The 26,394-nt window shown below is 43.3% G+C and overlaps 1 protein-coding gene across 1 annotated transcript; it reads right to left on the bottom strand.

Annotated features, from left to right (window-relative positions):
• Window positions 1-5,691: 5,691 nt before the first annotated feature.
• On the bottom strand, window positions 5,692-25,115 carry il17rel (interleukin 17 receptor E-like). The gene is made up of 18 exons (XM_074698560.1): window positions 24,842-25,115; window positions 22,809-22,836; window positions 18,740-18,889; window positions 17,975-18,081; window positions 15,630-15,747; window positions 15,375-15,419; window positions 13,414-13,556; window positions 13,132-13,203; window positions 12,997-13,051; window positions 12,746-12,909; window positions 12,342-12,386; window positions 10,051-10,108; window positions 9,805-9,944; window positions 9,277-9,336; window positions 9,138-9,195; window positions 6,582-6,713; window positions 6,227-6,283; window positions 5,692-6,148 (listed from the first exon to the last, which is right to left on the bottom strand). The coding sequence occupies exons 1-18, from the start codon at window positions 24,941-24,943 to the stop codon at window positions 6,033-6,035; spliced, it is 1,650 nt and encodes a 549-aa protein (XP_074554661.1). The 5' UTR covers window positions 24,944-25,115; the 3' UTR covers window positions 5,692-6,032.
• Window positions 25,116-26,394: the final 1,279 nt, after the last annotated feature.

The following is a 26,394-nucleotide window of genomic DNA, read 5'->3' as shown; positions in this document are numbered from 1 at the left end:
ATAGATCTGTGCTCGCTTTGTTGCATTAATGCTTTTGACCTGTCTGTTGTTACAGTAATTATTATTGTTGTTGTTGTTGTTGTTGTTGTTGTTGTTGTTGTTGTTGTTGTTGTTGTTGTTGTTGTTGTTATAGTAACAACATCATACATTAAAACCAGCTGTGTCTTTGAGTGAGCTCAGCCTGACGGACTCTATCATCAGGATTTGGAGCAGCAGATGACTGCCTTGCTCACACACTGTGTCTGAGTCAGCTATTATTTAAAAGCAGGTAAAGGTCGTGTAAAAATTCCCTCTCAGACGTGTTTTATGACTCACAGGAGTAATTCAATTCTGTCTGTGAGGGAGGAGACAACCTGTGTATAAAGGCTGTGGGGAAAAAGAGGAGTGAACATGCCTTACAGTCCATTTATTGTAGATAAAAATAGATTCTGCTGCTCTGTTTCCTGCTTCCAGTAAGCATTAGTTCTGTCACTTTAGAGAGGTGATATTTCTTTGATCCAGTGTTTCTATGCACTTGCTGGCACTGATGAGGAACATACAGAAGCTTTGCTGTTTGGGTCATATCAGCACTTTGACCATCACAGACAGAGAGAGATGAGTCTGCATACTGTGCATTCACAACTAATCTGACAAGGAAATTAGTTCCAGTCACCTGGGCTGAGAGACAGAGCCTTTCATGGAACCATTCAGAGCTTTACAGGAACAAGTTCCTTATGTGTGACAGCCTGCACACACACACACACACACACACACACACACACACACACACACACACACACACACACACACACACACACACACACACACACACACCTCTGTGTCCAAGGTTTCTGCCTGTCAAAGGCAAGTTGTTCCCCTCCATTGTAACTTTCTAAATGCTGCAAAATCCTGTACTCATGGTGGGTTAAGATGAGATCAGATGTGACGGGACAGTTAATATAGATACAAATGTATATTCTGGTTCAGATGGTTACATTAAATAGTGATTACTGTGATTGTTTATTGCATCAAAATGTGCCTGACACTCTGGAAACCTGCCTCTGAGGCTTTGTTGACATTAGCGCACATCTGTGCCTGTCATCAAATTACAGCTGTAGAGGGTGCGCTCCGCTTTGCGCCGAGAATAGACCAGGTTGGAGCTGGCGAGCTTTCAGCGCACTTTCTGCACTATTTTTGGCACGAAATTGCCATCTCTGCGCAGACGGTCTACCAAATTGTCAAATTGGCAGCGCACGGCGGTGCACCGCACTAAATTAACACTGCGTGGGCTGCGCCAGGCTTGCGCCCCCTGCGCTGCACCATGAAATTAGAGCCCAGTGTGTCTATGGGTGACTGTCCAAGTTTCCATACCAGACAATTATTTCTGAGATCAGAATACTTTCAATTTTGGTAGTGTAGAATTGGAGAAGAATGTTGTGTCTGACTCGAAACTTTTTGAGCTGTCTGAGGAAAAACGGTCTTTTGTTGGCTTTTTAGTACGTTTCATTTGCGTGTTGTTACCATTTAAGTGTATTATTTTTGTGTGTCCCATGGAATTCAAAGGATTCTGTATTGGAGATGTCTTCATTGTTGATGAAATGGGTGTCTTGACCTGGGTGAACAGGCAAAATCAATGATGAGTTCTTTTGTTTTTTATATGTTGAGCTGACTTCAATTTTGAAGGATCATTTTTTATAATCCACCATACGTACCACAGATGCTTTTAAAAGGACCTCAATCTTTTCAGGAAACTAACTCTTTATTTCCTCTTCCATCCACTAACAGATTTAAACTGTGCTTTAGAAATTGATTGCACAACAGCTTTGAATGTCACCCAGCCAGTTCCCTCCTTGCTCTCTGAAATCCTGTTGCTGATGAAGTTCCTGAAAAAAAATGAAACTGATGCACTAAGTTTGAGGTCTGTGAAACCACGGATGGAGGCCAATGGTATTTAGAGTAATGAGTGAGAGTGAAAGTGTTTATTTCACTCAGAGATGGTGAGTTGATTACTGGTTTAACATCTTAAATCTGCAGCGTGGCTAACTCAGTGTAAACAGCAGCTCTGACAAGTCTGAACAGGTGCGTAAACAAAGCATGGAGAGAACTTCAGGGGCCTGCTGCGCGAAAGTAGAATAAGGGATTGAGCCGGGATTCCTTGGTTTTCCTGGATCAATAAATCCATGATCTGGTTGCACAAAAGTTGGGAGAAGTGGGATATGTTTTGATATGTGTTACCATGGAGATTTATTCTTTAGCTCTAGCCTGCTCCTGACCAGGTTAAGTTCCAGGATTTATTTAATCTCATCCCTTTTCTCAGCCAGCAGTCCCCACAGACAGAAACTTATATTAATTCCACTGCCCACCACACATTGTTATCACAGTCAAGAAAACCCATTGTTATTATTTAACCATTTGTGATCATTTATTTGTGTATTTGTTTTATACTTTGTGATCTGTGTGACACAAAACTAAAAATAAAGTTTATTGCTTCTGTCTCGTTTTTTTCTCCTGAGCAGTAAGATGCACTGAATCACAATGTAGTCTTTTTTCTGGGCTATAGAAAAGATCTCAACAAGCTCTTATATATTTCTCACAGTTTCTCAACTAGTATGTCTGTTTTTGTCCTCGATAGAGCAAAGGAAGAGCTCTCCACAAGCTCTCTTTTAGTTCTCAGACTGACGTTACAGTAATCTACATATTTATTTATTTTTTTAAATTGATGAAAAATATATAATTGTAGGCGACAAAAGCCCTCTGCCTTTATATTTATATATGTCTTTATACTTTAAAGTATTCTATTGCATGAAATTCTGTGTAATTCATTCATCTGTATCTTCTCATGACCAAGTGACCCTTTTGGTGTGACAATAGATTTGCCTAAGTAACACAAAGAGGGTCACATGATTGTAGACTTAGATTATTTGAAATTCCTCATGATGTTTAGTCTGTATCCTGGTAATAGTTTAAGGAGGGATCAGATGGATGTAATTTTTTCTAAGTAACGATAAGGTGAGGAGGAGGAGGAGGTGAGGATGACGTGCTGGTTCTCGGGTGTGAGCTGGGAGGTGACGACGTGGACCTGTCCTTCCATCCATCGTTGTTGGGAACGTGGGATCTATCTCCGGTGGGACGGACGAGCTAGTCGTGCTAACCCAGCAGCAGAGGGGCTGCCAGAGGGCAGAGTGGCGTCGTGCTGTTCATGGACGTGGCTGACGGAGCTGACATCAGACGCCGGCCCCACATTGGAGTAGCTTCGCCTGCTGTGAGCAGACAGGATCCAGGAGACAGAGGCTGAACAGACTGCTGGGGAGGCTCAGTCCTGGACCCTGTGGAGGTGGAGACTGGCTGGGCTGGAGAGTGGTGGACGGGATGTCATCATCTAATTTCTTATGGACCTTTTTGCACTTTCTATACACTTTCTTACTTTTGTTTTCTTAAATGCTGCTGTGACTCCTGAATTTCCCCTCGGGGATAAATAAAGTATTTTTTTATTTTCCATTTCTATTGTAGGAGAAACATTTAAGACAAAGTAGATACTAAAATGGGACAAAGATGAAAATCTCAAATGTATTTCCTGCACTATATTAGAGCAAGGTTTAAATGGTGAAATCTTCACAATTTGTCTGCTGCTTCAGTGGAGTGGTTAATGAGCAGGTACATTATACATCTGTATTCCATCGCTGCTAGTTCAAAACCAGCCTACCTGCAAAGTAGAAATCTCAGAAATCGTTCCACTGCTTTCATCTCTCTGTCATTTAAGGCACAAAAGCCCAATGACTATTTTATATATATATATATATATATATATATATATATATATATATATATATATATATATATATATATATATATATTTATATATATATATAATGTTATTCTGGGAAGTGGTTGTTTTGTAATCTATCAGCATACAGCACACTTGCACAGCCAACATAAAGCCTAATCAAACAGCATATGAGCACGGGGCATAAAGAGCCTGAGGCAATTTCACATGCAACTCAAGTAATAAATGCTCGGGAGCGGAGTATAGAGTGTGTAGGCTATTACTTACGCATTCAGGCGGTCAGTAATGCTTTGCCATGCTATTTGTCTTAGTTGATTAACCGTGGCGGTGTTTCCTCTTTTTTTAATTAGATGTTTTACCTCCTCGTACACCTCCATGAGGATTTCCTGCTCGGATGGGGAGAAAAAAGCCGCTCTCGTTGTCATGGTGAATCAGTGAATCAGTGATTCTGTGATCGATTGCAGGGTCTATTTAAAGAGTCATGTGCGTGCACTGATCCAGGATTGGTTTCACCTGGCTTGAGTAATCCATGTGCTCTCATCCTAGCTTGGTCTTTTGTGCAACCAAATAAGCCTGAACCCCCTTGTTTTGGATTTGATGAGCCAGGCTCAATCATTAAGCCCGGATGTCTGAATCCCTCTTTCATGCATCAGGCCCCAGGGCCCTGTTCTACGAAGCAGGATTACTGCCTAGCGAGGTAGCTTTGAGGATAGGTTTCGGATTCCCTGTTCTACGACACGGGATCACTCCTCAGCGAGGCGAGTCTCCATGGCAACGTACGCTGAACGGCTAACCTGCTCTGGGGCAGGTTAGGTTCCAGATTGAACTCGCGGACTATTAAAACCCCGCCCACTGACCAATGAGCCCTCACGAAAAAATGGCTTGTCCGTTCTTAAAGGATCCCGTGGACATCGGAGCCCAACCAACTCTCTTTTTCTGATGACCACCTCTATGAAAGTTACCAGTTTTCCAGGGAGGGGTTGGTAGTACATGACACTTTCTACAGGTAGTTAAAGGGAAGGAAGAACTGTCATTGCCGTAATAAGATCTTCAATGCCAACACTTCTGTTCCATGACAATATTTTATTGCCCATATTAAAATTGTGACAGGAATTCATGTAGGGCTCATGTGGGCTACGTATCACACAAAAAATGTAAACACGATAGGAATAAATAAATAAATAAATTCACGTAAGAACTAAATCAGATATGTTGCATGTTACAGTAAAAGTGCATGGTGAACAGTGCTATTTCAGGATGATAATGGCACAAAAGATTTTATTTGCACTACACCACTACACTTACGCATTTAGACTGTCAGCAATTTTCTGCCAGCACTCCTTCCGTGCTTTAGCAGTGGCGACGGTGTTGCTTTTAACGTTAATTACATGTTTCACCTCGTCATACTTCCTCATGATCACCTCCTGCTCCTCCTGTGTGAAGTATGTGGTCCTTCTCTCTCCGGTCTGCTCTGAGGCTCCAGACTGCTCCATGTTCGCGATTGGTCAGATACAGCGGGCTCCGCCTTATATCTGTGCACGCGCTCATTGCCTAGCTGGATCCACTTATGAGGTTGATAACCAGCGTCGTAAAACCGTGTAGCGAGACCGCCGGCTACCGCGCTCAGTTCAGCGATGTAGCTCCAAGGCTATCTCGCTAGACTGAACTTGCTTCGTAGAACAGGGCCCTGGTTACTTCTTAGAAACTGTTGACATACAGAAGGACACACACACACACACACACACACACACACACACACACACACACACACACACACACACACACCCTTTGATCCTGAGTGAGGTTGGTGGGGCTGTGTGTGTTGGATGCTGTTAAAGGATGATTTTTTTTTTTCACTTGTACCGATTTTTCATTTAATCATGAATAATCCAAGGTCACAGAAAAGTTTTTAAAAAAGAGGTCTGGTTTTATTGCATCAAACAAAACTGGGTCCATGAACACTGTGCTACATTCAAGATCAGATTACCCACAAAGCAGTTTTCCTCCTTTCTGCCGAACTGACAGTTTAGCTGCAGGATGCTTAGAAACAGTAACTTAAAAAAGAAAGGTAAAGTTTCCCCTGGATGGACAGAGCTGCATCAAACATATCAGCAACAGCCACCAACTTCATAGCCACACATTCACACAGGCACAAACGTAAAAAGTCAATATAAAACACCTCGTCTGACAGAGAACTATGGGCTGTTACATCTTTGAAGCTCTTCACTGGAAACTGGACGTAATGCTGTTGGAGGGGGGTGGGCTGTGGTCAGTCAGAGATCAAGATGGCTTTCTCAGTGTTTCGTGAAGGTGGGTCAGGTGAGTCAGGTGAAAGGACTGGAGTCTGGAAAGCAGGGACCACACACCTGATGGCAGCAGAATCTGCTGAAAACAAAGGATTAGGTTCAGGTTTCAGGAACGTGGGTCAGGTATGTGGATTCTAAAAGACTGACGTGATCTTACCGCTTTGCTTTTTGGAGCTGCAGCCTTCATTTCTTCTCTGTTTCATCTTCAGATGCACTGAAAGGAGAGGGGGGGGCTTTGATAGAGTTATCCCTGATAAGAGGAAAAGTTGATCTCTAAATATCCATGTGGATGGGGGTTAAATGGTATCTGATAGCAGTTTGAATTGGTGGATGTCATTAATCATTTGTCCCTCAGGTAAAGTCTGCAGCATTAAAGCTCCAACAGACCTGACTCAGAAAGCCCCACCTCTGTCTGTTTGTCACAACAACGGAAACTGGAGCTGTATCAATAAATAGTACAAGTGCTGACACAAAGAACGCTGCTGCACGTCCCAAAGTGTGATTTCACTGACCTGTCAGCAGAATGTGGAGCACCAGAGTGACCATTATGATGCCAGAAAGACAAACACCCACAGTCAGGACAGCCCAGGTCAGGTCCTCAGAGCCTCGCCTGGAAATGACTGTGCTGAGGCGCCAGCTTTCATCTGTGGAAAGAGGAGAAGGGTTTGATTTAACTTAGAGGGACGATTAAAAGGTACTTTAAATGATCTGATGGAGCTTCTCTGTCCATTAATCTAAAGGTAAAGTCAAACAGACAAAGATTCAGTTCATGATCTGGACAAACAAAGGCCATGAGTCCCACTGTCCTCACACTGAAACAGCTGACCTGACATCTGAATGATTTAGAAAGAAGCAGAGCCTTCAGCTCCATACAACTCCATGCAGCTCTATGCAGCTCCACAGAGGCCAATGGAGCACCACACAGCTCCATGCAAGTCCAGCAGCTCCACAGTGCTCCACACAAATTCCAAATTCATGCAGCTTGACGCAGCGACACACAGCTTCATACAAATTCATGCAGCTCCACACAGCTCCACAAAGCTCCACACAGCTCCAAACAGTTCCACCCGGTTTAAAAAAGCTCTACACAGTTTCATCTGGTCCATGCATGCTCCACAGAGCTCCATGCATGCTCCATACAGCTCCATGCAAGTCCAGCAGCTCCACACAGATACCCACAAATTCATGCAGCTCAACACAGCTCCATCCAGCTCCACAAAGCTCCACACAGCTCCAAACAGTTCCACCCGGTTTAAAAAAGCTCTACACAGTTTCATCTGGTCCATGCAGCTCCACAGAGCTCCATGCATGCTCCATACAGCTCCATGCAAGTCCAGCAGCTCCACACAGATACCCACAAATTCATGCAGCTTGGAGCAGTATGGAGCGGCTTGAAACTCTTTGAAGCTCTGTGGAGCTGCATTGAGCCTCGTGGACCTGTGTGGAGCTGTGTGGAGCTGTGTGGACTGGTTGGAACTGTATAGAGCTGCATGAAGCCGGATGGAACTGTACAGAGCTGCGTGGAGCTGGGTGGAACTGAATCGAGCTGCATGAGGTCATGGGGACGCGTGGAGCAGCTTGGAGCTGTGCTGAGCTGTGTGGAGCTGTTCGGAGCTGTGTGGAGCTGCCTGGGGCAGTGTAGAGCTGTGTGGAGCTGTGTGGAGCAGTGTTGAGCAGTGTGGAGCAGTGTGAAGCTGTGTGAAGTCATGTGGAGAAGATTGGAGCAGCATGGAGCAGCTTGGAGCAGTGTGGAGCTGCTCCACACAGCTCTAAGCTGCTCCACACATCTATAAGCTGCTCCACACTGCTCCAAGCTGCTCCACACTGCTCCAAGCTGCTCCACACTGCTCCAAGCTGCTCTACACATCTCTAAGCTGCTCTACACTGCTCCAAGCTGCTCCACACTACATCAAGCTGCTCAACACTGCTATAAGCTGCTCCACACAGCTCCAAGCTGCTCCACACTGCTCTAAGCTGCTCTAAGCTGCTCTAAGCTGCTCCACACTACTCTTAGCTGCTCCAAGCTGTTCCACACTGCTCCAAGCTGCTCCACACTGCTCCAAGCTGCTCCACACTGCTCTAAGCTGCTCCAAGCTGCTCCACACTGCTCTAAGCTGCTCCAAGCTGCTCCACACTGCTCCAAGCTGCTCCACACTGCTCCAAGCTGCTCCACACTGCTCCAAGCTGCTCCAAGCTGCTCAGCACTGCTCTACACTGCTCCAAGCTGCTCTACACTGCTCCACACTGCTCCAAGCTGCTCTAAGCTGCTCCACACTGCTCTACACTGCTCCAAGCTGCTCTACACTGCTCCACACTGCTCCAAGCTGCTCCACACTGCTCCAAGCTGCTCTACACTGCTCTACACTGCTCCAAGCTGCTCCACACTGCTCTTCACTGCTCCAAGCTGCTCCATACTGCTTCAAGCTGCTCCAAGCTGCTCCACACTGCTCTACACTGCTCCAAGCTGCTCAACACTGCTCTAAGATGCTCCACACTGCTCCAAGCTGCTCCACACTGCTCCAACCTGCTCCTACCTGTCTTTGTTTTGGAGCATTCTGACTCAAATGGTGAGACTTTTAACCACTAAACACATGCCCACCAGTGGTTGATGTTTTTGCTCTTGTACACAGCCAACAGTCTGGATTGGCTTTTAGGTCAGATCCTCATACAGTCTAGCTTCACCTCTAACAGACAATTGTTCAAGAGTTATACCTTTTTTGTGGGCTCAGGTACAAAGTTAGAAGTTTTCAGAGCAGTGCATTGAGGACACCATCCCTCCTGGGAGCAGAAAGACTTTATCATCACTCAACAATGCGTTAATAACGCTGCCGTTAAAACATCCTTTGGTTTTTAAAAATGATGCCACAAAAGCATGTAACAGCTCTGAGAGCCTGGTGAAAGTAAACATGGCTTTTTAGGGCTTGTTGAAAACAAGAGGAAGAAACCATATCCCTGGTAAATGGGGTGTCGCCTCAGGTTGTGAAACACAGGAGAACAAACCTGGACATGCCTGGATTAGACCACACAGGAGGTTCAGAGAGAGAGAGGGAGAAGTCGCTCATACTCACTGAAATCATCCAGACAGAGGAGGACTGTGGCAGCAAACTCCACGTCCAGCCTTTTCGCCTGTCAAAATACAGAGCATGAACTCAAAGCAGCTTTAATCTGATGGCAGCTGGAGCAGATCTCAAAGAGTTACTAACATACCTGGAGACAAGTGCTGCAAAACTTCCAATCCAGGCTGAGGCCAACAGCTTCCTGCTTCTCCTGAGAAAAACACAAAGGAAACAAAAGCCCAGCAAGGCGTCACCACAGCGCTGTGTTCATGTTTAACTGTCTCTTCTATGTCTGCTATGCCACTGTTCCTCAGTAACTCAGGGGATGGAAGATTTCTGGATGCCAGATAAAAGCTCAGGGTCCAAGCAGGAACATGCAAATAACCGAGTGGCTCCTTTAACTAAAGCAGAAACATGTTGTAGCACATCTCCTCTGACGGATGGAACCACAGGTACACACTGCATTGGCTAGAAGGTATAATAACCTGAGGAAGTTAGTGATAACACAAAGGCTTTGAGGCTGCAGCACCTAGTTTCTTTTCCTGCTCAACACTTTAAAGTGGTTCATGGTGTATTTTGGAACGCTGTAACTAAGCCAACTATCATGAAACAATAAATAAGCTAATGTGTTTGGAATCTGCACGGCCTCTCCCTCCCGCTCAGTGTGTGTGATACTCACCACATGTACGGTGTGTGTTTCTGTGACTTTGCACTCATCAGTCTCTGCAGGGTTCACACACACTCCCACAGAGAAGTCTGCAGTGACTCGTGACCATATCTCCACGCCCTGATGACCATCACCTCTCCTCAGCTCCCACGCTGTAGATTATCAGACCATCATTACTCATGCACCACATTACATAACCACACTTCCATGTTTGTCAGGGAGCAGAGCAGTACAGATAACACCTGGTTTCAATTTTACCTTCAAACCCTGCATCAGCAAAAGGGCATCTGGTCCAGGACTGAGCGCCTGCAGTGAACTGAAGAGGAAAAACACGTTTTATTTTCTCTTTAACCCAGTCCCTTTAGGAGCTTAGAAGAGATGACTGGCTCTTTAATGGTTCTGCTAAGTTCCAGGAAATTCTTGGATATGACACGATGGGGAACGGATGACATCATTAACACACCTTCCTCTTTCTGACTGAGCTCACACTCAGAGCAAACTGATGAACTGTGGGGTTTCCTAACTAGACTCAGTTCAGTTTTATCTCATAATCATTGGTATAATGACATTTTCTTGAACATTTGTTTGTTACTTATTTCTGTGAAGCAAATGAAAACAGCTTTAAGCCCTAAACTTAAACTCTAGAGGCTGTTTTGAAGCCCAACAAAAATCTAACAGCATCTACACTCTAAACAACTAATAAAAACAACTAGTAAAAAAGTCTTAGTAGACTAAATATGAGCCACATCTACCTGATAAGACCAGAAAAACGTCTTTTTTGAAGATAAAAATCACAAAATGGCACCTGAATTGATTGTACAGTGTAAAAAAAAAAACTGGCAAATGAAGAAAGAAATTTTTATTTTTTTAGCTTCTTTTTTTAAAAATGAGGAACATTTCTAAACACATCAAAAAAGAACATTTTAAATTATTTACACATTAAATACATTTCTGTTTCTCTAGAGAACCCTAATTCAGCCTCTATCTGAAAGACATCTTTTTAATTTGCAATTTCATTGCACTTGTTGCAATTAGAAATAAAGTTCTATTCTATTCTATTCTATTCTATTCTATTCTATTCTATTCTATTCTATTCTATTTTGGTAACTGTCTCTTTAAGGCTCCCTACTCCTCAAACCCCCCTTGACTCTGATTGGACAGCTCTCTCAAGGCCTGTTGTGGGTGGGGCTATGGGCAGACCCTGGTATTATTGCTGGTACTTTTGTTCATCTGTCAGCCCAATATGTGACAGCTTGTCACAGAGTCAGACAGGCTTCTGTCAAAGACAATTTATAAGGTGTTTCATTTCAACTTCATGCCAACAAAGCTTTGATTTTGAATTTGGTACTTGAGGCCCGTTGCTCCTCCAACATGTCATAAACCAGTGAGAGATTTGTGTCATGACATCATTTCAGCAAGTCCTGTGAGAGAGTGTCAGTTTCCAAATGGATTTCTATCTGCACACGCTCAATCTGAACATCAGCACTGGTACTTTATACCCATGTTTAAGAAATGGGAAAGTAGATGTGGTGATCCCTGGTTTCATTGGTCTCTGGAGTTCTTTGTTTCCCCCTCCCCCTCCCTCTGTGTTTGGGCAACTCTCCCTCTCCCTGCTCCTGCAGCGGCTCTCCCTTCACACCTGTGCCTCATGAGTGCAATCAGCTCCTGCTCTTTAGGTCGGCTCTGACTGAGGCCCCGTTTACATGACGCCGAAAACGGTCGATTCCGCAAACATTTTGTTGCGTTTTGGCCTTCCATTTAGATGAGACCACGTTGCGTTTTCAGTGAAAACGCAAACTTTTGAAAACGCTCCCCAGAGTGGGAAGATCTGAATCCGCTCGTCCATCCAGCTTCGTGTAAACACAGAGCGGAGCGTCTCAGGGTGAAACACTGACATCACCGCATGCGCACTCGCAGTTTCCGGTGAAGGCTGCGCGCTCAGCCACATTTCCAGTTGAGCCATTCCGGTTCAGTAGGTGGCGGTAATGCGCGTTATGGTTGGATTGCCGACCGTCTCACAAAACAAAACGGCAGAAAAAGAAAGAACAGAAGAAGTGACTTGTCCTCCTGGAACCGTATGAACGCAGATAGTTTTCACGCCGTCCTCATGTAAACGCAGGTGGCTTTTGAAAACGCAAAGGAAGAATCGTTGCGGGAGTCTCCGTGTAAACGGGGCCTGAGACAGGCGCCAGTTGATTCCTGCTCTCCATGTGGTATTTTGGCCTCACCGAGCAAGCTTTGAGCATCTTTTTTAATTTTTTGTGGTGTTAGATTAACTGTGGACTTACCCCCTGTCTTTTGTTTCTCTTATTCCAGTGCCTCCTCAATCCTCCTGCCAGCAGCCCAAACCTCCCTTCACCACCGCCCCCTGCTCCTGGACTCACCTTTTCTCATTCAATAAAACTACCTCTCAACTGCTTCCCTGCTTCCGTCTGATTTTGGGTCCTATTCAATATTGCAACCCCTCAGTAGACTGTTTAATAACAGAGGATGTAGAATACCAGTTGTCGGTTTTTCTCAAGAAGCCACAGAGTGAAAGGAACTGTTACCTTCATGCAGAGCCGAGGATGAGGATCCACTTTGGTGAAAGAAATCTGAAACACAAAGTTTAAAAGAGGAAATCATTTTTATACACAGAGGAGTGTGCTCATACTTAGATCACAGTCATATTGACTTGTTCAATAAGGAATTGATCAGGTTTTTTGTATGATTGGCTTTTGTAGAGACGTGACAGCAGGTTAAATCCAGCAGCATTCTATCTATTTTAATGACCCCACATGCTCCAAACACAGGCACAGGAACCCATTAACATGACAAACATAAGGAGGTTAGATTGTCCCATCTGATCTGAGCCTGTGTGGCCCATTTGTGGTCATGCCAACAGAGGAGTGAGTGTCACCTTGGATGTGTTGGGTTTACAGACAGACCTTTAGTCATGACATGCAGGGTGTACCTTTGCTCTGCTCACGTTCTGGGAGGCGTGAGGCAGATCAACACACACGCCATCCTCTCTCTCCTGGCACAACCCAACCACAGCAGAGACCGGACAGGCTGGCTCCCATGATAGCGTCTCCTCCAGTGGGTCAAAGGTAATGCCAAACCACAGCTCCTCCACGCCTGCAGGAAGGAGAGGTCATATTTACGTCAGCGTCTGTTCAGTCTGGGAGTTACCCTACCCCATAGATCACTTTGAGAGTGACTCACGGTCTTTAAAAGGGCAGATCTGGACTCTGGGAGCATCAGTCACAGCTGACCAGCCCTGAGACAAACAGAGAAGTGAGTTTCATGGCTTACTCGCTGACACAGAGCATTAGAGGCTGTCAGGGTCTGAAATGTTACCTCCATGCAGAGGCAGGGCAGAGGTCTGGAGAAGGGGAAGGTGGCACTCTTCACAGGCTCCTCCTTCTTTACCTGGAAGAGAAACCACGCTCTATGACATCCATCCACTCCTGTGTGGACATGACCAGCTTCCTCCTAGCACTCCCCTTTTTCCATTTCATTGTTACACACCTCTCAAATATAAACACAGGCATCCAGAGAGGGTAAACTCTGTTTTGTTTTGTTTTTTATCATTTCTAAGTTCTTTGTGTGCAGGATCTTGTAGCTGTGAGTGGAACTCACTAGTGCGTAAGCCCCCGTGCCAGCACAGATGAAGAAGTCCTTCTTGCAGAGACGGAGGTGGTAGTTATAATCCTCCAGCATGTCTGACACACTAACTCTCAGCTCCTTTCTCTGTGGGTTCTCATCGTACGACAGCCTCCCAGCTGAGACAGACAGACCACAAGGTTAGGATTAGTTTCTCCCCTTACCCCCTGAGACCTGGGTCACAAAAAGGATCCAAAAAACGACTCCTGTTCTATCAGAATGATAATGATTTAGTATGTTAGGATTGATTAAATGTTTCTGTTGATCAGAAATGAACTTCTCTGATTATTTACTCTCCACACTGAGTCCTAAGTGTCTTAATTGGTCATAACCCAGCTCCAAACCAACTCCACAAAGTAAAAACTGGATTCAGAGTTTTATCAGTTAGTGATACTTATTTATAGTTCGACTGGGTGAGGAATTCCTGTTTAATAGCCACAGACATCACTGGTGTTTCAGTGTAAAGTGTGACCCTGTTAACTGCTGACAGCCCGCAATCACTGACACCTTCAACAGAATGTCTCCAGTTAGCACGGTCACTCTTTACTCCAGAACACCAGTTGCTCTGTAACAATCAGAACTCAGGAGAACTTAAGTCCATGGTGGAGAAATGTTTCTGATAACAGACCTCAGAACAAGCTGCTTACAGTTCAGAGTTCAAAGAACAATGACCCATCTGCATCAAAGAAGCAGCATCCGTTGCCAAACTGTGCACAGCTTTATGACTACCTATGTAAGGGGGTCCATAGGTAGTCTGGGTTTCCACCTCTCAGCTTAATCACTTTAACATCTTAAGACAGTGTTTCCCAACCCTGGTCCTGGGGACCCCCTGCCCTGCATGTTTTTTATGTTATCAGCTCGTCATCAAGCTCTGCTGGAGCCTGATAACGAGCCATTCATTTCTATCAGGTGTGCTGGAGTGGGGTAACATCTAAAACATGCAGGGCAGGGGTCCCCAGGACCAGGATTGGGAAACACTGTCTTAAGTCCTGTTTCCACCAAAGGTTCAGTTCAGTTCGTTTCAGTACAGCACACATTTTGTGGTGTTTCCATTGACTAATCCTACCGACCCGTACTGTCCCACTTTTTGGTACCCTTCTCTTGGGGTGCCAGACATACCGATCTGATCCCAGATGGTGGAGCTAGAGACACTGCAGTCCATTAATCAGATGAAAGAATTGTCACTTCCTCTGTGGTATTTGCAATAACCCACTGAGCATGGACATGTTCAAAGGATGTCCTTTCACAGTCATTTTTGGACATCTAGTTTTGGTCTCCTGAAGGTGCAGACTGTTCCTCCACACGACATCTTTTTCTAAAGTTTGCTATACATCCATTTATGACGTCCACAGTACCTCTGTATAAAAGCTGCCCCCTTCACGGTCAAACAAACTCTTTTTCCGTGCTGGGTCTCGAACCAGTGTCCCTTGGTCTTGGACTGACAGATGCTATGTCCACCAGATGTTTAGTGGGAAAGAAGAACACAAAGCCCTGTCATGTTTCTTCCTGAGGAGAACTTCCAGTTTGTTGGAAAATGGCGTCACCAAACAGTTGAAACTGATCTCCAAACAAAACTGCGTTTTCTTCTTTGTTGGATTAATTAGCGTGTGTCACACTGATCTGGCCTCATGCTATTACGTAACTGACACGGCTATTGGTACCTGGCTTACACGCTGCCTTCCAAGAGGGGCATATACAAAACTGTGCTGATCCATACTGGACCACTTGGTGGAAACAGAGAAAAAAAAAAAAGGAAACAGCGCCTTGGGTCTTATTTTGTCTGTTTTTTAACTAGTCAGGCAGTGTATTACCTCGTCAGGGGTCGACCAGCTGTGTAAAAGTGCTGTGAGAGGTCAGAAAGAATTGAGAGCTATGTGCGTAGTATTTACATTAAGCCTATGAATTGTCCTGATGGGTCAGGAAAACTTGATACTCACTGATGCATTCTGGGACATTCCTTTGTAAATCGTTGCTGCTGCAGTCTGTGAAATAAAAGGTCATAAAGTTTGAATCATAGTATCAGCGTGAGAAGGTTTTATTACTGTTACATAATATCCTCTAAAAGATTCAGTTACCCTCTTCTTTTCCATCTACCAGGAAGAGCTTAAAGTTCACACACCCTCATCCACTGAATATTTACCCTGTAACTCATCACACCTTTATTTACGTCTTTACCTGCTGATTGTTCTCACCTGGAGCTGCATGGGTGCCAGTCCAGGTAATTCCACAGTAGCTTGGCATGGTTTTTATTGTTACCCTCACATGCTGGCCCGCAGAAATTTCCACACAGTTATTCTCAACTTCCACCTGCTGGAGGGTCAACAAAGACAAGCTGTCACACGTTTGTCACACTTCACTCACACTTTAATTTGCTCCTACTGTGGAACAGGATGTAACAGGCACAAACAAGAGGTACACATGACTCCTTGAGACCTGAAATAAACCCTGTCCTATCCCAGATTACAGGTTTGTAGCTCTGAAGCAGCATCAAGAGCTACAAACATATCATGAACGATGCTGTTCTGTCACACACTGTCACTGGATGGTTTTCTGATCACGTGCTGCTGAAAAGTATGCTTTAAGACATGCATAAACGATCCTCTTAGCTAACAGTGGAGGCTTAAACTAAACTCACATCTTGTGTCATTAATGTAAACTGTCATGTGACACAAAACACACCAAACAGTTGTTATCTTTACAGCGTGGGGTCACAGGGAGCCGGAGCATATCCCTCTAGTCTTGTGTGCTAGGCGGGGTACACTCTGGACAGGTTGTCAGCCAACCTCAGGAAATTAATTTTCATTCATTTTCACAGAAAATGTTGGCCTTTTTTCATAAAATTCAAATGTACTTTATGGTGTCGTGGTGTATCACATTTTAATGCAGAATGGTACATTATGACTGTAATTATTTTGTTTCATGTCTCATTGTATTTTTCAGACACGCAAAGATATGGTATAATTTAGGTAAAATGATATCAAATGGCATATGACAAAATTTGATGTGACTCAATGCAGCACTAAAGCTTGGTTTATGCTACATGCATCCGCAAGTTCTGCGCGGCCTGGTGTGGACGAATGATGTCATTATAGCAGCCTCATCCCCTTTTCAAACAGAAAATGTATGCGTTTGGTACCCCTGAAAATGTCTAACTACTGTGGGGAGACACACAGTCTAATCGTAGCTCTTAGGGTACTTGCTAAATGCTGCAAAGTCCTGTACTCATGGTGGATTAAGATAAGATCAGACTCCTTATCTTGTCTTGATGTTGGGTTTCTGCTAATACAATTTTATTAACATTTATGGGTCTAGACCTGTAAATGTTTTTATAAAGTGTCTTGAAATAACATTTGTCATGATTTGACGCTATACAAATAAAGACTGATTGATTGATTTATTGATTGATAGTGTCCAAAGAACAAAAGTCCTGGCATTCTATGATTGATCACACAGTGATCACTATGATAACCATGTGATGAACAATTTTTGACATGTAATTGAATCCACATCAAGTGGCAACCTCCAGTCTAACAATAAGAGACAATGATGAAGTGCTAAAATCTGCTGTTTCTCGAGTGACCGCTTGAGGCTGGTACCAGAAGTATCAGAAGTCACATACACACCAAGCCCTCTTCTAGCGAGTCGGGCAGTAGACGGTTAAAAAAAACGTCTACTGCCCAACTCGCTAATTTTAGTATCAGATACAGACGGCTTACATCAGGGGGACTATGTCCAGTATTCATATAGTCACACTCTTTGCAGAGTGTGAACCATGGAAGTGAACTGTTGTAAACAGTGTAAAGAACTTCTTTGCTTCTAGTACTGTGGTAGACTCCGCCCCCTGCAGTCTGGAAACAGACACCACGGAAAAAGTGTGAAAGCCACACACGTGCTGCTCTCTTATGCTGATTCTGTGTGTCTCAATTCCATGCGTCACGTTCCTATGCCATATAGGCCTTATACGACCCGGTCATTTGCGCATGTATAATGTTTTGGTGTACTGTTGTTTTCTCCTCTCCTGCGGGTGTGCATGTGGGTATGTATGGCTGTTTTCCAAACGACCTACTACACTAGCAGTGCCTACTATTTTCGTGACGTCATGTCATGTCATGTCACGTCACGTCACGTCGCGTCACATCGCGTCACGTCGCGTCACGTCGCGTCACGTCGCGTCACGTCGCGTCACGTCGCGTCACGTCACGTCACGTCACGTCACGTCACGTCACGTCACGTCACGTCATACGTCATTTACTTACCAACAAGTTTTTTTCTGTGTTTATTTTTCCTTGGCACTAATTTTTGCACTTTGAACTATGTCTGCACAAGTTCCTCTAGAATCCTCTAGAAGTGGGTCTTATCTTATCTTATCAAATGACAGTACACCATAAAAAGTGTTTTCCTGTTTGAGAAGTTTGTCTTTGACTCACATTATGCTCTTTGTGGCTGCCGACACAGCAGCACCAATAAATAAAGACATTATGGACAGGTTATAGAGAGGCCAGGTGTGCATTTAAGTTGAATCTGTTCTGAGTGGTACCTTCAGTCCAGTCTCTGGGTCTTTTGAGGCTCTTTTGAAGCTTAAAATCTGGCAGTTGGACAGCATTCCTGCAGTGATGGTGCAGATAGACAAACCGTCCACAGACTCTGCATATCAAAAAACATAAAAAATGAGAAAACAAACTTTAACTTGAATTAGCATGGCACACAGCAGCTATCAAAGATTAACTGGGCCTGGTAAGCAGTAGGTTAATTTGTTAGGCATTCGAGCGTGTGTAAGCATTAGTGTCATCCAGGACAAGTAGTGCGTATGTCCTTGTACAGGCTGAGTGGACTGATTACTCAAACAGAATCAGAGGGATTTTCCCCTCTAGTCTGGACACTGAACAAATCCACTGTGTTCAATGTGATGATTGCTGCTGGTGGTTTTGATGTGCTGCTGGGGACAGTATCTCTTCCTGCTCTGGCTCTTACCTTCTCACCTCCTGCATTTAGAGTGATACGTATCTGTTTCTCAAAAGCAGAAGTTTGATCCTGGAAAGTGAACTTCAACACTCCCTTCCTACAGATAGATCACCTCTGATAAGCATTGTGACTCATGAAATGTAAATTCACTCGACAGCAGGACCAAAATTTCCATTTCAGGTTAGCTTTGCTGAGTCACAACAAACCAAGGTATGAAGGTCACTTATTGAGGATTTAGAAAGGAACCACTCGCTGCAGTCTTTCAGTCCGGCTCTACCCCCTGTCCTGTTGCTGTCACCCCAGAATCCTTCTGTTCAGTCAAAATCATCAGGTTACTTACTGGGTAGCTGTAATGCAGTTTTGATTCTGAGGTGCAGTGAGCACTTCTGTCTCCCCTCACACCTCATGACTGTGGACAGGCTGATGTTTCTGAAGATGGAGGATGAGCTGAGACCTTCAGGCGAACTCTCACATGGAGGATGAAAGAAATCTAAACAAGATGAACAGAGGAAATGATTTTACAGCTCAGTATCTCTCAGGGCTCAAATTACCGCAATAATAAAACAATATATTTTTCATGCTGTCATTCTGATAATTTGTGTGTATACTGAGCATGTTTGCACACTGTCAGTGTATTTCTGCAGAAAGAGGTCTCTTTGTTGACTCTAAAAAGTTTTTTTCTGCCTACAAGGAAGAAGAAATACTTCCTCATCTGTGTTCTGTTCATATGCTCTTTCTCTGTTCTGCAGTTTGATGCTCATTGTTCAGGATCAGCATCAGTGAGGCAGCCTTCATTCATCCAGCGCTCACCCTACTGTGGTGATGGGTGCCGGTGAGAATGGAAGACGATGCAAAGAGTAGATTAAAATGATTTCATTCCTGAATCATTGCCGGTTCAGACTGACTGAATTTACTTTAACTCTAACTGGAGCAAATGAAGCCACAAACTGTAGCTACCATCCAACACAAACAACACAGATGTATAGCACATTGACGTTGTTCACTGGTTGAAAATGTTCATTTATTTACTTGTTTTATTTCTTTGGGATAGTGCTACTTTTATTGTACTTGCTATGGTACTGTATTTTTGCATACAATTCAACACAGTGCAAAATGATATGCTTGACTGAGTTACATTATGTTATGATACGACAAGATGATATAGAATGATACTTTTAATCGTTTAATCACTTAATTTAACTTTATTTATAATGTGACATGTTAAAAACATGATATAATAAACAGCCAGAGTCTGCTCAGTAGAAACTGTGAGAGGATCTGAGTGGAGCTGGGTGACAAAATCATATATATATTTTTTTACTTTTGAGAGTCTCATCTCTTCTTGGGTCTCCCTCCTCCTGATGTATCTTACTGTTCCTGAAAAAAAGTACTGAAGACCGTCAGCTAACATCATTAAAAGTGAGGTCAAATCCCGTTTCTAACCTCTGACAACTAATGGACAAGAAACCTTTCAGAAAAAAAGGGGACTGGAACACAACACAGACCTATAATATCTTCATATCACCACAGCATATAGATATGAGAAACATTTCTACATATAATGAAAAAAATCTAAATACAGCCATACAATTTATATGTAACACTGCATTTCTATATGTTGTGTTGTGTTGTGTTGTGTTGTGTTGTGTTGTGTTGTGTTGTGTTGTGTTGTGTTGTGTTGTGTTGTGTTGTGTTGTGTTGTGTTGTGTTGTGTTGTGTTGTGTTGTGTTGTGTTGTGTTGTGTTGTGTTGTGTTGTGTTGTGTTGTGTTGTGTTGTGTTGTGTTGTGTTGTGTTGTGTTGTGTTGATGTGCTGTGTTGCGTTGTGTTGTGTTGCAGTACATGACATTACAGTATATAACTAAGCAAGGTCAGTTTCTATGTACCTATCTTTGTTTTTTGTCACGCTTCAGTGGACTGAAGTCAACAGAGAAGAGGATGGAGACAACTTGTGTCTAACATTAGCATGAATTGTTTTAGTGTCTAACCTTGGTTTGAGGATAAAAAATCATTCAGTCTACTAATCTGGGCAGAGATAGAACTCCTAACTCATCCACACAGGTGAAATATTTCACCACCTTGTCTCAGTCTGGAACAAATTCAGGTGTTGGACTTGTTGGGATGGAAAAGTTGGATCAGAATTTCTTCATTTCATAGTTTGATGAGAACTGTACAGGTTATTTTTAACACACCTGAGAGATGCTTTTATGGTGGTGTTAGAGGACTGTGTGATGTGTGTGTCAGGTTATTAATGTGTTAACATGGTGGCCTTCTGTAAAGCTGTCATTGGGAGTCTGATCAGATACGGGATGGAAACCTGGTTCAGCTCCTTATCTGTTCAGTGTAAATCAAAGATCAACAAAATGCTTAAATGTCCTATGAAAGTGATGGGTCCCTTTAAAATATCTTTGAAAATGTCATCATCAGCTGGGCACAAAACATTTCAACAACTCTTCTCACTCTCTTTAATCAGAAAATTAATCATTGCCCTCTGGAAGACGGTTCAGAGCTAGCAGCGTTAAAAGTAATCACTTAAACTCTCCTTCCTCCCTTCTTCCATCACTTTACTAATCAAGCAGTCTGCACTAACCTAACTCAAAGCTCTTGTGTACGAACAGGACGGCTATTTTACTTGTGCGTTAATTTTCATGACATTGATTTTACTACATTTGTGTGTCTTGTATTTATTGACATGTGTTGTGTTATTGGCATGCCAAGGTAAACACAGCTTTTATTGAGCTATTTATTTTACAACAGGCAGGTAAATTGGTATGACTGAATGACTGAATGAATGATGTACTGACCGTGAGCAGCACAGCATTTGTGTCCATGACAAATTTCCTGCTGGAGACACTAATGTTTATCTTCTCTTATCTTTGTTGATATCAAAGGTCATGTTTTCAGGTCATTTCTGTTTAAGGTGGGGACCCTTTCTGTTGGGTCAGGACCTCCACACCAAGGTTATAATAGTTAACTAAAACGAAAACTAAAAACGAAAACTAAAATTCAAAATACATTGCAGTGAACTCAAACTAATAAAAACTAGAAAAGAAAACAAAAACGATAAGTAAACTAAAACTGTATCTTGTGTTCACAAAACTAACTGAAACCAACTAAAATTAAAGAAAAAATGTCCTTAGTTATTGTTTTTGGCAATATTAATAGCCTTTAGGATTTAAATTAATCTGACATATTTTCCCAACCAGTTTTATGACAGTTTTCGTCAGTTGTCACTGCCGTTCAGCACCATCACAGTGACGTACTGGGACGTGCTTGTTTACTGCACTGACTGGCTGTGCGCTGTGCTGCGACTAAACGTAGTGGAGCAAAGAATCAGAGCATCTGTAGTAGTTTAATTTCATGTGAGTCTGACTTTATTGTTACAGAGTCCAAGTTTCTAATTATTAAAGCTCATACTATACTGTTTATATAATTTATGTTTATATTATTTTCATTTAATTTATGTTAACATTATTTTTTTAAATTTATGTTTAGATTTTTTATGTAATTTATGTTAACATTATTTTATAAAATTTATGTTTAGATTTTTTATGTAATTTATGTAAACATTATTTTTACATGATTTATGCTTATATTCTTAAATTAAGTTTTTATTATTTTCTTGTGTTTAAGGCAGCAGCCAACAGTTCAGTATCAGCATTAAGTGAGCAGTGAGCACTATGTTGGACTTGAAAATAAACACTTTCACAAAATATTTACTCTGACCTTTCTGAATCCTGCACCTGGTTAATAAGGTATGAAAAAACTAAAACTAAACTAAAACTAAGCCTTGTTGCAAAAATAAAAAAACTAAATAAAAACTAGAATGCATGCTCTAAAACTAACTAAAACTAAACTATAATGACAAATCCAAAACTATTATAACCTTGCTCCACACACAGACTAAAAGCAGTTTGGACTCCTGAAGCAGCTCGCTGCTGCTGGAGTGATGTTTGGGTGTTGGCTCATGGGGAATGTTGTGTCTTGGAAACTTTTGGAAACTGAGAATTAACATGACTCATACTTTCACTCATCAGACCCAGTAATTTGGCACCTGTCAATCCAGCAGCAGCACCTCGGTGGTTTGAGTCGGTTTAGCCTCACAAAGCTTTACTTTCATCTCATATCAGGAAGTTCAGCGTAAAGGCTCCCTGCTCTGATAGGTGGGGCAGTGAAAGGATTTCAGTGCAGCCATTTACTGTGGTGTAATGCTCTTAGTGCGTTTGTATGTACTGTCACAGCCCTGCCCTGAATGCACATGGACATAGTAATAATAATGTTATCATGATGTTTTCAGGTCCTGGTGCAGTTTGGCAGCAACATGGATCATTAGGTGATCTATTGTCAGGGTTATGTCCTATCTGAATGCATGAGTGCAGATGTGGTAACCTGGTGTGTCTATTGTACTCACAGTCTGGCTTGGTCCTGCAGCGGAGGCCCTGCAAAGAGAAGGAAGAGAAAGGCTGTGAGCAGGTTGTTACTCTCTGTGACCCTGTTGATGAGGCACCATTAACCAAGTCATTCTGCACAAAGGTAAAAGAAGGGAATTCCCGGACAGTGAAGAGCTTTTTACATCCTCATTGCTCTCCACGTGAATCCAGCCTCTTCATTTGTTAGTCTAAGTCTGCTGTGGTCCAGCACAGACCCTGATAAACTCATCCAGTCCATCTGTTGCTCCTCATTTCTCTCTATGCATTTATTCAGGAGCTGCAGGAAGTCTGTGCTCAAAAAATCTAAATCAACAATAAGACAACATCATTAGTAACATGAAGTTCAGTGAACACAGGACCAGAGGCTAAATGAGACATTAAACCACTAACCTGAAACCATCAATCAGTAACAGTTTAGTCAGCAGCGCAGGCTTCAGGGTTTCTCTAAAATATCAACATTCTCAGATGTTCTTTGTGTTTTTTCCATCACTTCGTTGTCTTGAAGAGTCACTGTCCTGCAGTGCTGCCCTGTTGGTTGCGGCTGCCTGTTACATTGGCTCTCTCTTCTTTGTCTGTTTCTTGTAATTTTTTTGCCTCTTTTTTGCCATTTATGCATTTTGAGTGGATCATTACTTTGTATGGTTCATTTGTTGGTTGTGGACACCAAAGTGGTTTTGTCGTCAGTGATATTTTTACTATTTTTGCTCCTGTGTTTGTCTGGAGATCCCACGTGTAACCATGGCTGCATTGTTTACATGTAAAATTAGCTGTTAGCAGTCTGTAGCATGTCACTGCTAACTAGTGCAAGGCCAGATGTCTTCCCACAAGGTGAGGAGAAGGAGGAGAAGGAGGTGGAGACGACGTGCTGGTTTTCAGGTGTGAGCTAAGAACTGACTACGTGGACCTGTCCTTCCATCCATCATTATTGGGAACGAGAGATCTATCTCCAAAAAGATGGACGAGCTAGCTGTGCTAACCCAGCAACAGAGGGAATACCAGAAGGCAGACTATCATCATGCTATTGACAGACATGGCTAATGAAGCTAACACTGGACATGAACGCCACATTGGAGGAGCTTCACCTGCTGTGAGCAGACAGGATCCAGGAGACAGAGACTGAACAGACTGCTGGGGAGGCTCAGTCCTGGACCCTGTGGAGGTGGAGACTGGCTGAACTGGAGAACGAAGCCTCATCTATGTTGTTATGGACCTTTTTGCACTTCCTAAACACTTTATTAAGTTTGTTTTCTTGATTGCTGCTGTGACTCCTCCTGAATTTTCCCTCAGGGATAAATAAAGTATTTCCTTTATTTTACTTTATTTTACCTCATTGTGAATCATGACACTTTGAAAAACAGCTCACATTTCAGTTTAAAACCTTCCCTGGAGGGAAGTGTTTGTGTTGGTGGAGACTGTTAAATAATGCACACTAACATATTCCTTCATGAACCAAAGAGCCAGGTCTTGAAGAGCCTGTTTAGAGTCTGTTTAGAGACAAGTGAACATGTTTGAGGAGAGCTCTTACCCACTCCACCCAGCAGGATTCACAGCTGTGTTAGTTCCCTCGCGTTTGAGTGAGTGATGATGTGAGCATGAAGTGATGCACTTTGCTTTCAGGAGAGTTTCAAGTGTGAACAAGAGGAAGGAGCCTCACAGCGGCTTATTAAACTGTTGACTCATGCTTGGCCAGCCTTCTGGGAAGTCCTCACTACGGCTCAGGGTTTACCTCAAAAGCTCTTTTACCTTACAGTGAGATTAGAGGCATTAGCAGCTGTGCAGGTGGTAGCAGTAGTAGAAGTAGAAGCATGGGATTACAACAGACATGAGTGTCAGTCATTTCACCATTAAAGAGCCACAGGGTTCAGAGTTAGTGCGAGAACAGATCTGCTCGGGTGTGTTGTGCTGTTGGCAGCCTCAGTAGGAGGAAACAGTCAGAGTTTATAAAAAGACACAGCTCACAGTCTATTTATACATCAATGACTGTTCTCCCTCCTCTTCATACTGCTGGATTTACCTTCGAACATTTGGTGCCACATCTCTCTATCCGCTCCACTCCTGCAGCTTCTCTCAGACCCAAACAACAGGAGGACATCAGTAGGGCCACAAACAGGATCATTTTCAGCCTCCAGATCTGGATCTCTTCCTCTGCTGCTGTCCTCAGGTTCTCCTCCTGCTTTAGATTTCTCTTCTCTTCTTCCTCTGCTGCTGGGGTCAGACCTGGGTCTTCTGAGGGGTCCGGGATGGGAGGACAGATGGATGTCGCCTAAATGTGATGATATCCAGAGTGATGTGTACTGGGGCAGAGCCAAGCACACCAAATGAAACACCAGCAGCTGGAAAGAAAGGGTTTAAATATGTGGGGGGGCGGAGCCATTTTGAATATATTTGTAGGTGAGTGTTTGGGAAGGAGACAACAACATGAGGGCATTTTCCTCTTCAGCAGCATTTCCTATAAGGTCTCAGGAGTTTGTCAAGTCAGAGCAGTGACTGTGCACATCCTCTTTCCTTCTTCATTTGAATCATTGCTCCCTCTTCATTCTTGACACACACACACACACACACACACACACACACACACACACACACACACACACACACACACACACACACACACACACACCCACACACACACACACACTACTCTGTGTGTCTAATAGCTGTCTTTAAGTGGACTCACATCAGCTGTGAACACATCAAGCGCACTCTTTCTGTGCAGGCAGTGACACCATCTCAGAATTTCCTGAGGTGAAATTTCACAACTCACATTTTTCACGATTACCTCAATTTACAAGTTCCCTTTGAAAGAAAACCCATCAGTCTCATCTGCTTCCTGACAGAAAAGCTTTCAGTCTTTCTGCTGAGCGCTGAGCTGCAGCTTCAGGAGCTGTGTTCACTTCGTTAAAGCTTTTTTCAGCCTCTAGGTAACAAAGTCCCAGGATGTGCAAAAACACAATTGCAGAGCGTGAACTCCACAGGTCTGAGGTCATTGTTTGGCTCTTTAAATGATCCTGAATGAATTAAGTTTCCCAACTTTTGGCTGATAACAAAGTGTCTTTAACCTTAGGCATGATCAGTTAGTCGTTACGACTCCTCTGAACCCTGTTTTTTAACTTCTGTGTGGCTGTACACAGTAAACTTCCACTTAGCCCTTTGCTGCTGCCTGCATATCCTTACATGGGCAGCATCACGCACGTCAGCTAGGATGACCATCTCGAACAAATAATAAAGAACTGATTTGAATTTTTCTCAGAGCAACTTCCTGTTTTGGCTACTTGGATGCAAAATGAACTCAAACGCTAAAAACAGCATCAGGCTCAGAAATGCCTCAAACCAACGCAGGCTTAAGGGCACAGAGAGCACAGAGCTGCTGACATGTTCATGATCCACCAATACTGGCATCCCAGTTTGCTGCTCCACGCTGACATTTGAGAGATAAACACACACACTGACAGCTCTGATACCACCTCCTGCCTCACACCTGTGAGACATTCACACTGGGGTGAGACGGTACAGAGGCTTAAGAAAAGATGGACAAGATTTCCTCACATGCAATTTTCATTCTTATTT

Source organism: Halichoeres trimaculatus, unplaced genomic scaffold, assembly GCF_033239565.1.
Source record: "Halichoeres trimaculatus isolate MK-OKI-2021-1 unplaced genomic scaffold, fHalTri1.1 fHalTri1_scaffold_21, whole genome shotgun sequence".
Taxonomy (NCBI): domain Eukaryota; kingdom Metazoa; phylum Chordata; class Actinopteri; order Labriformes; family Labridae; genus Halichoeres; species Halichoeres trimaculatus.
The sequence above is the reverse complement of the archived record's forward strand: the minus strand, read 5'-3'. Positions and strand labels throughout refer to the sequence as shown.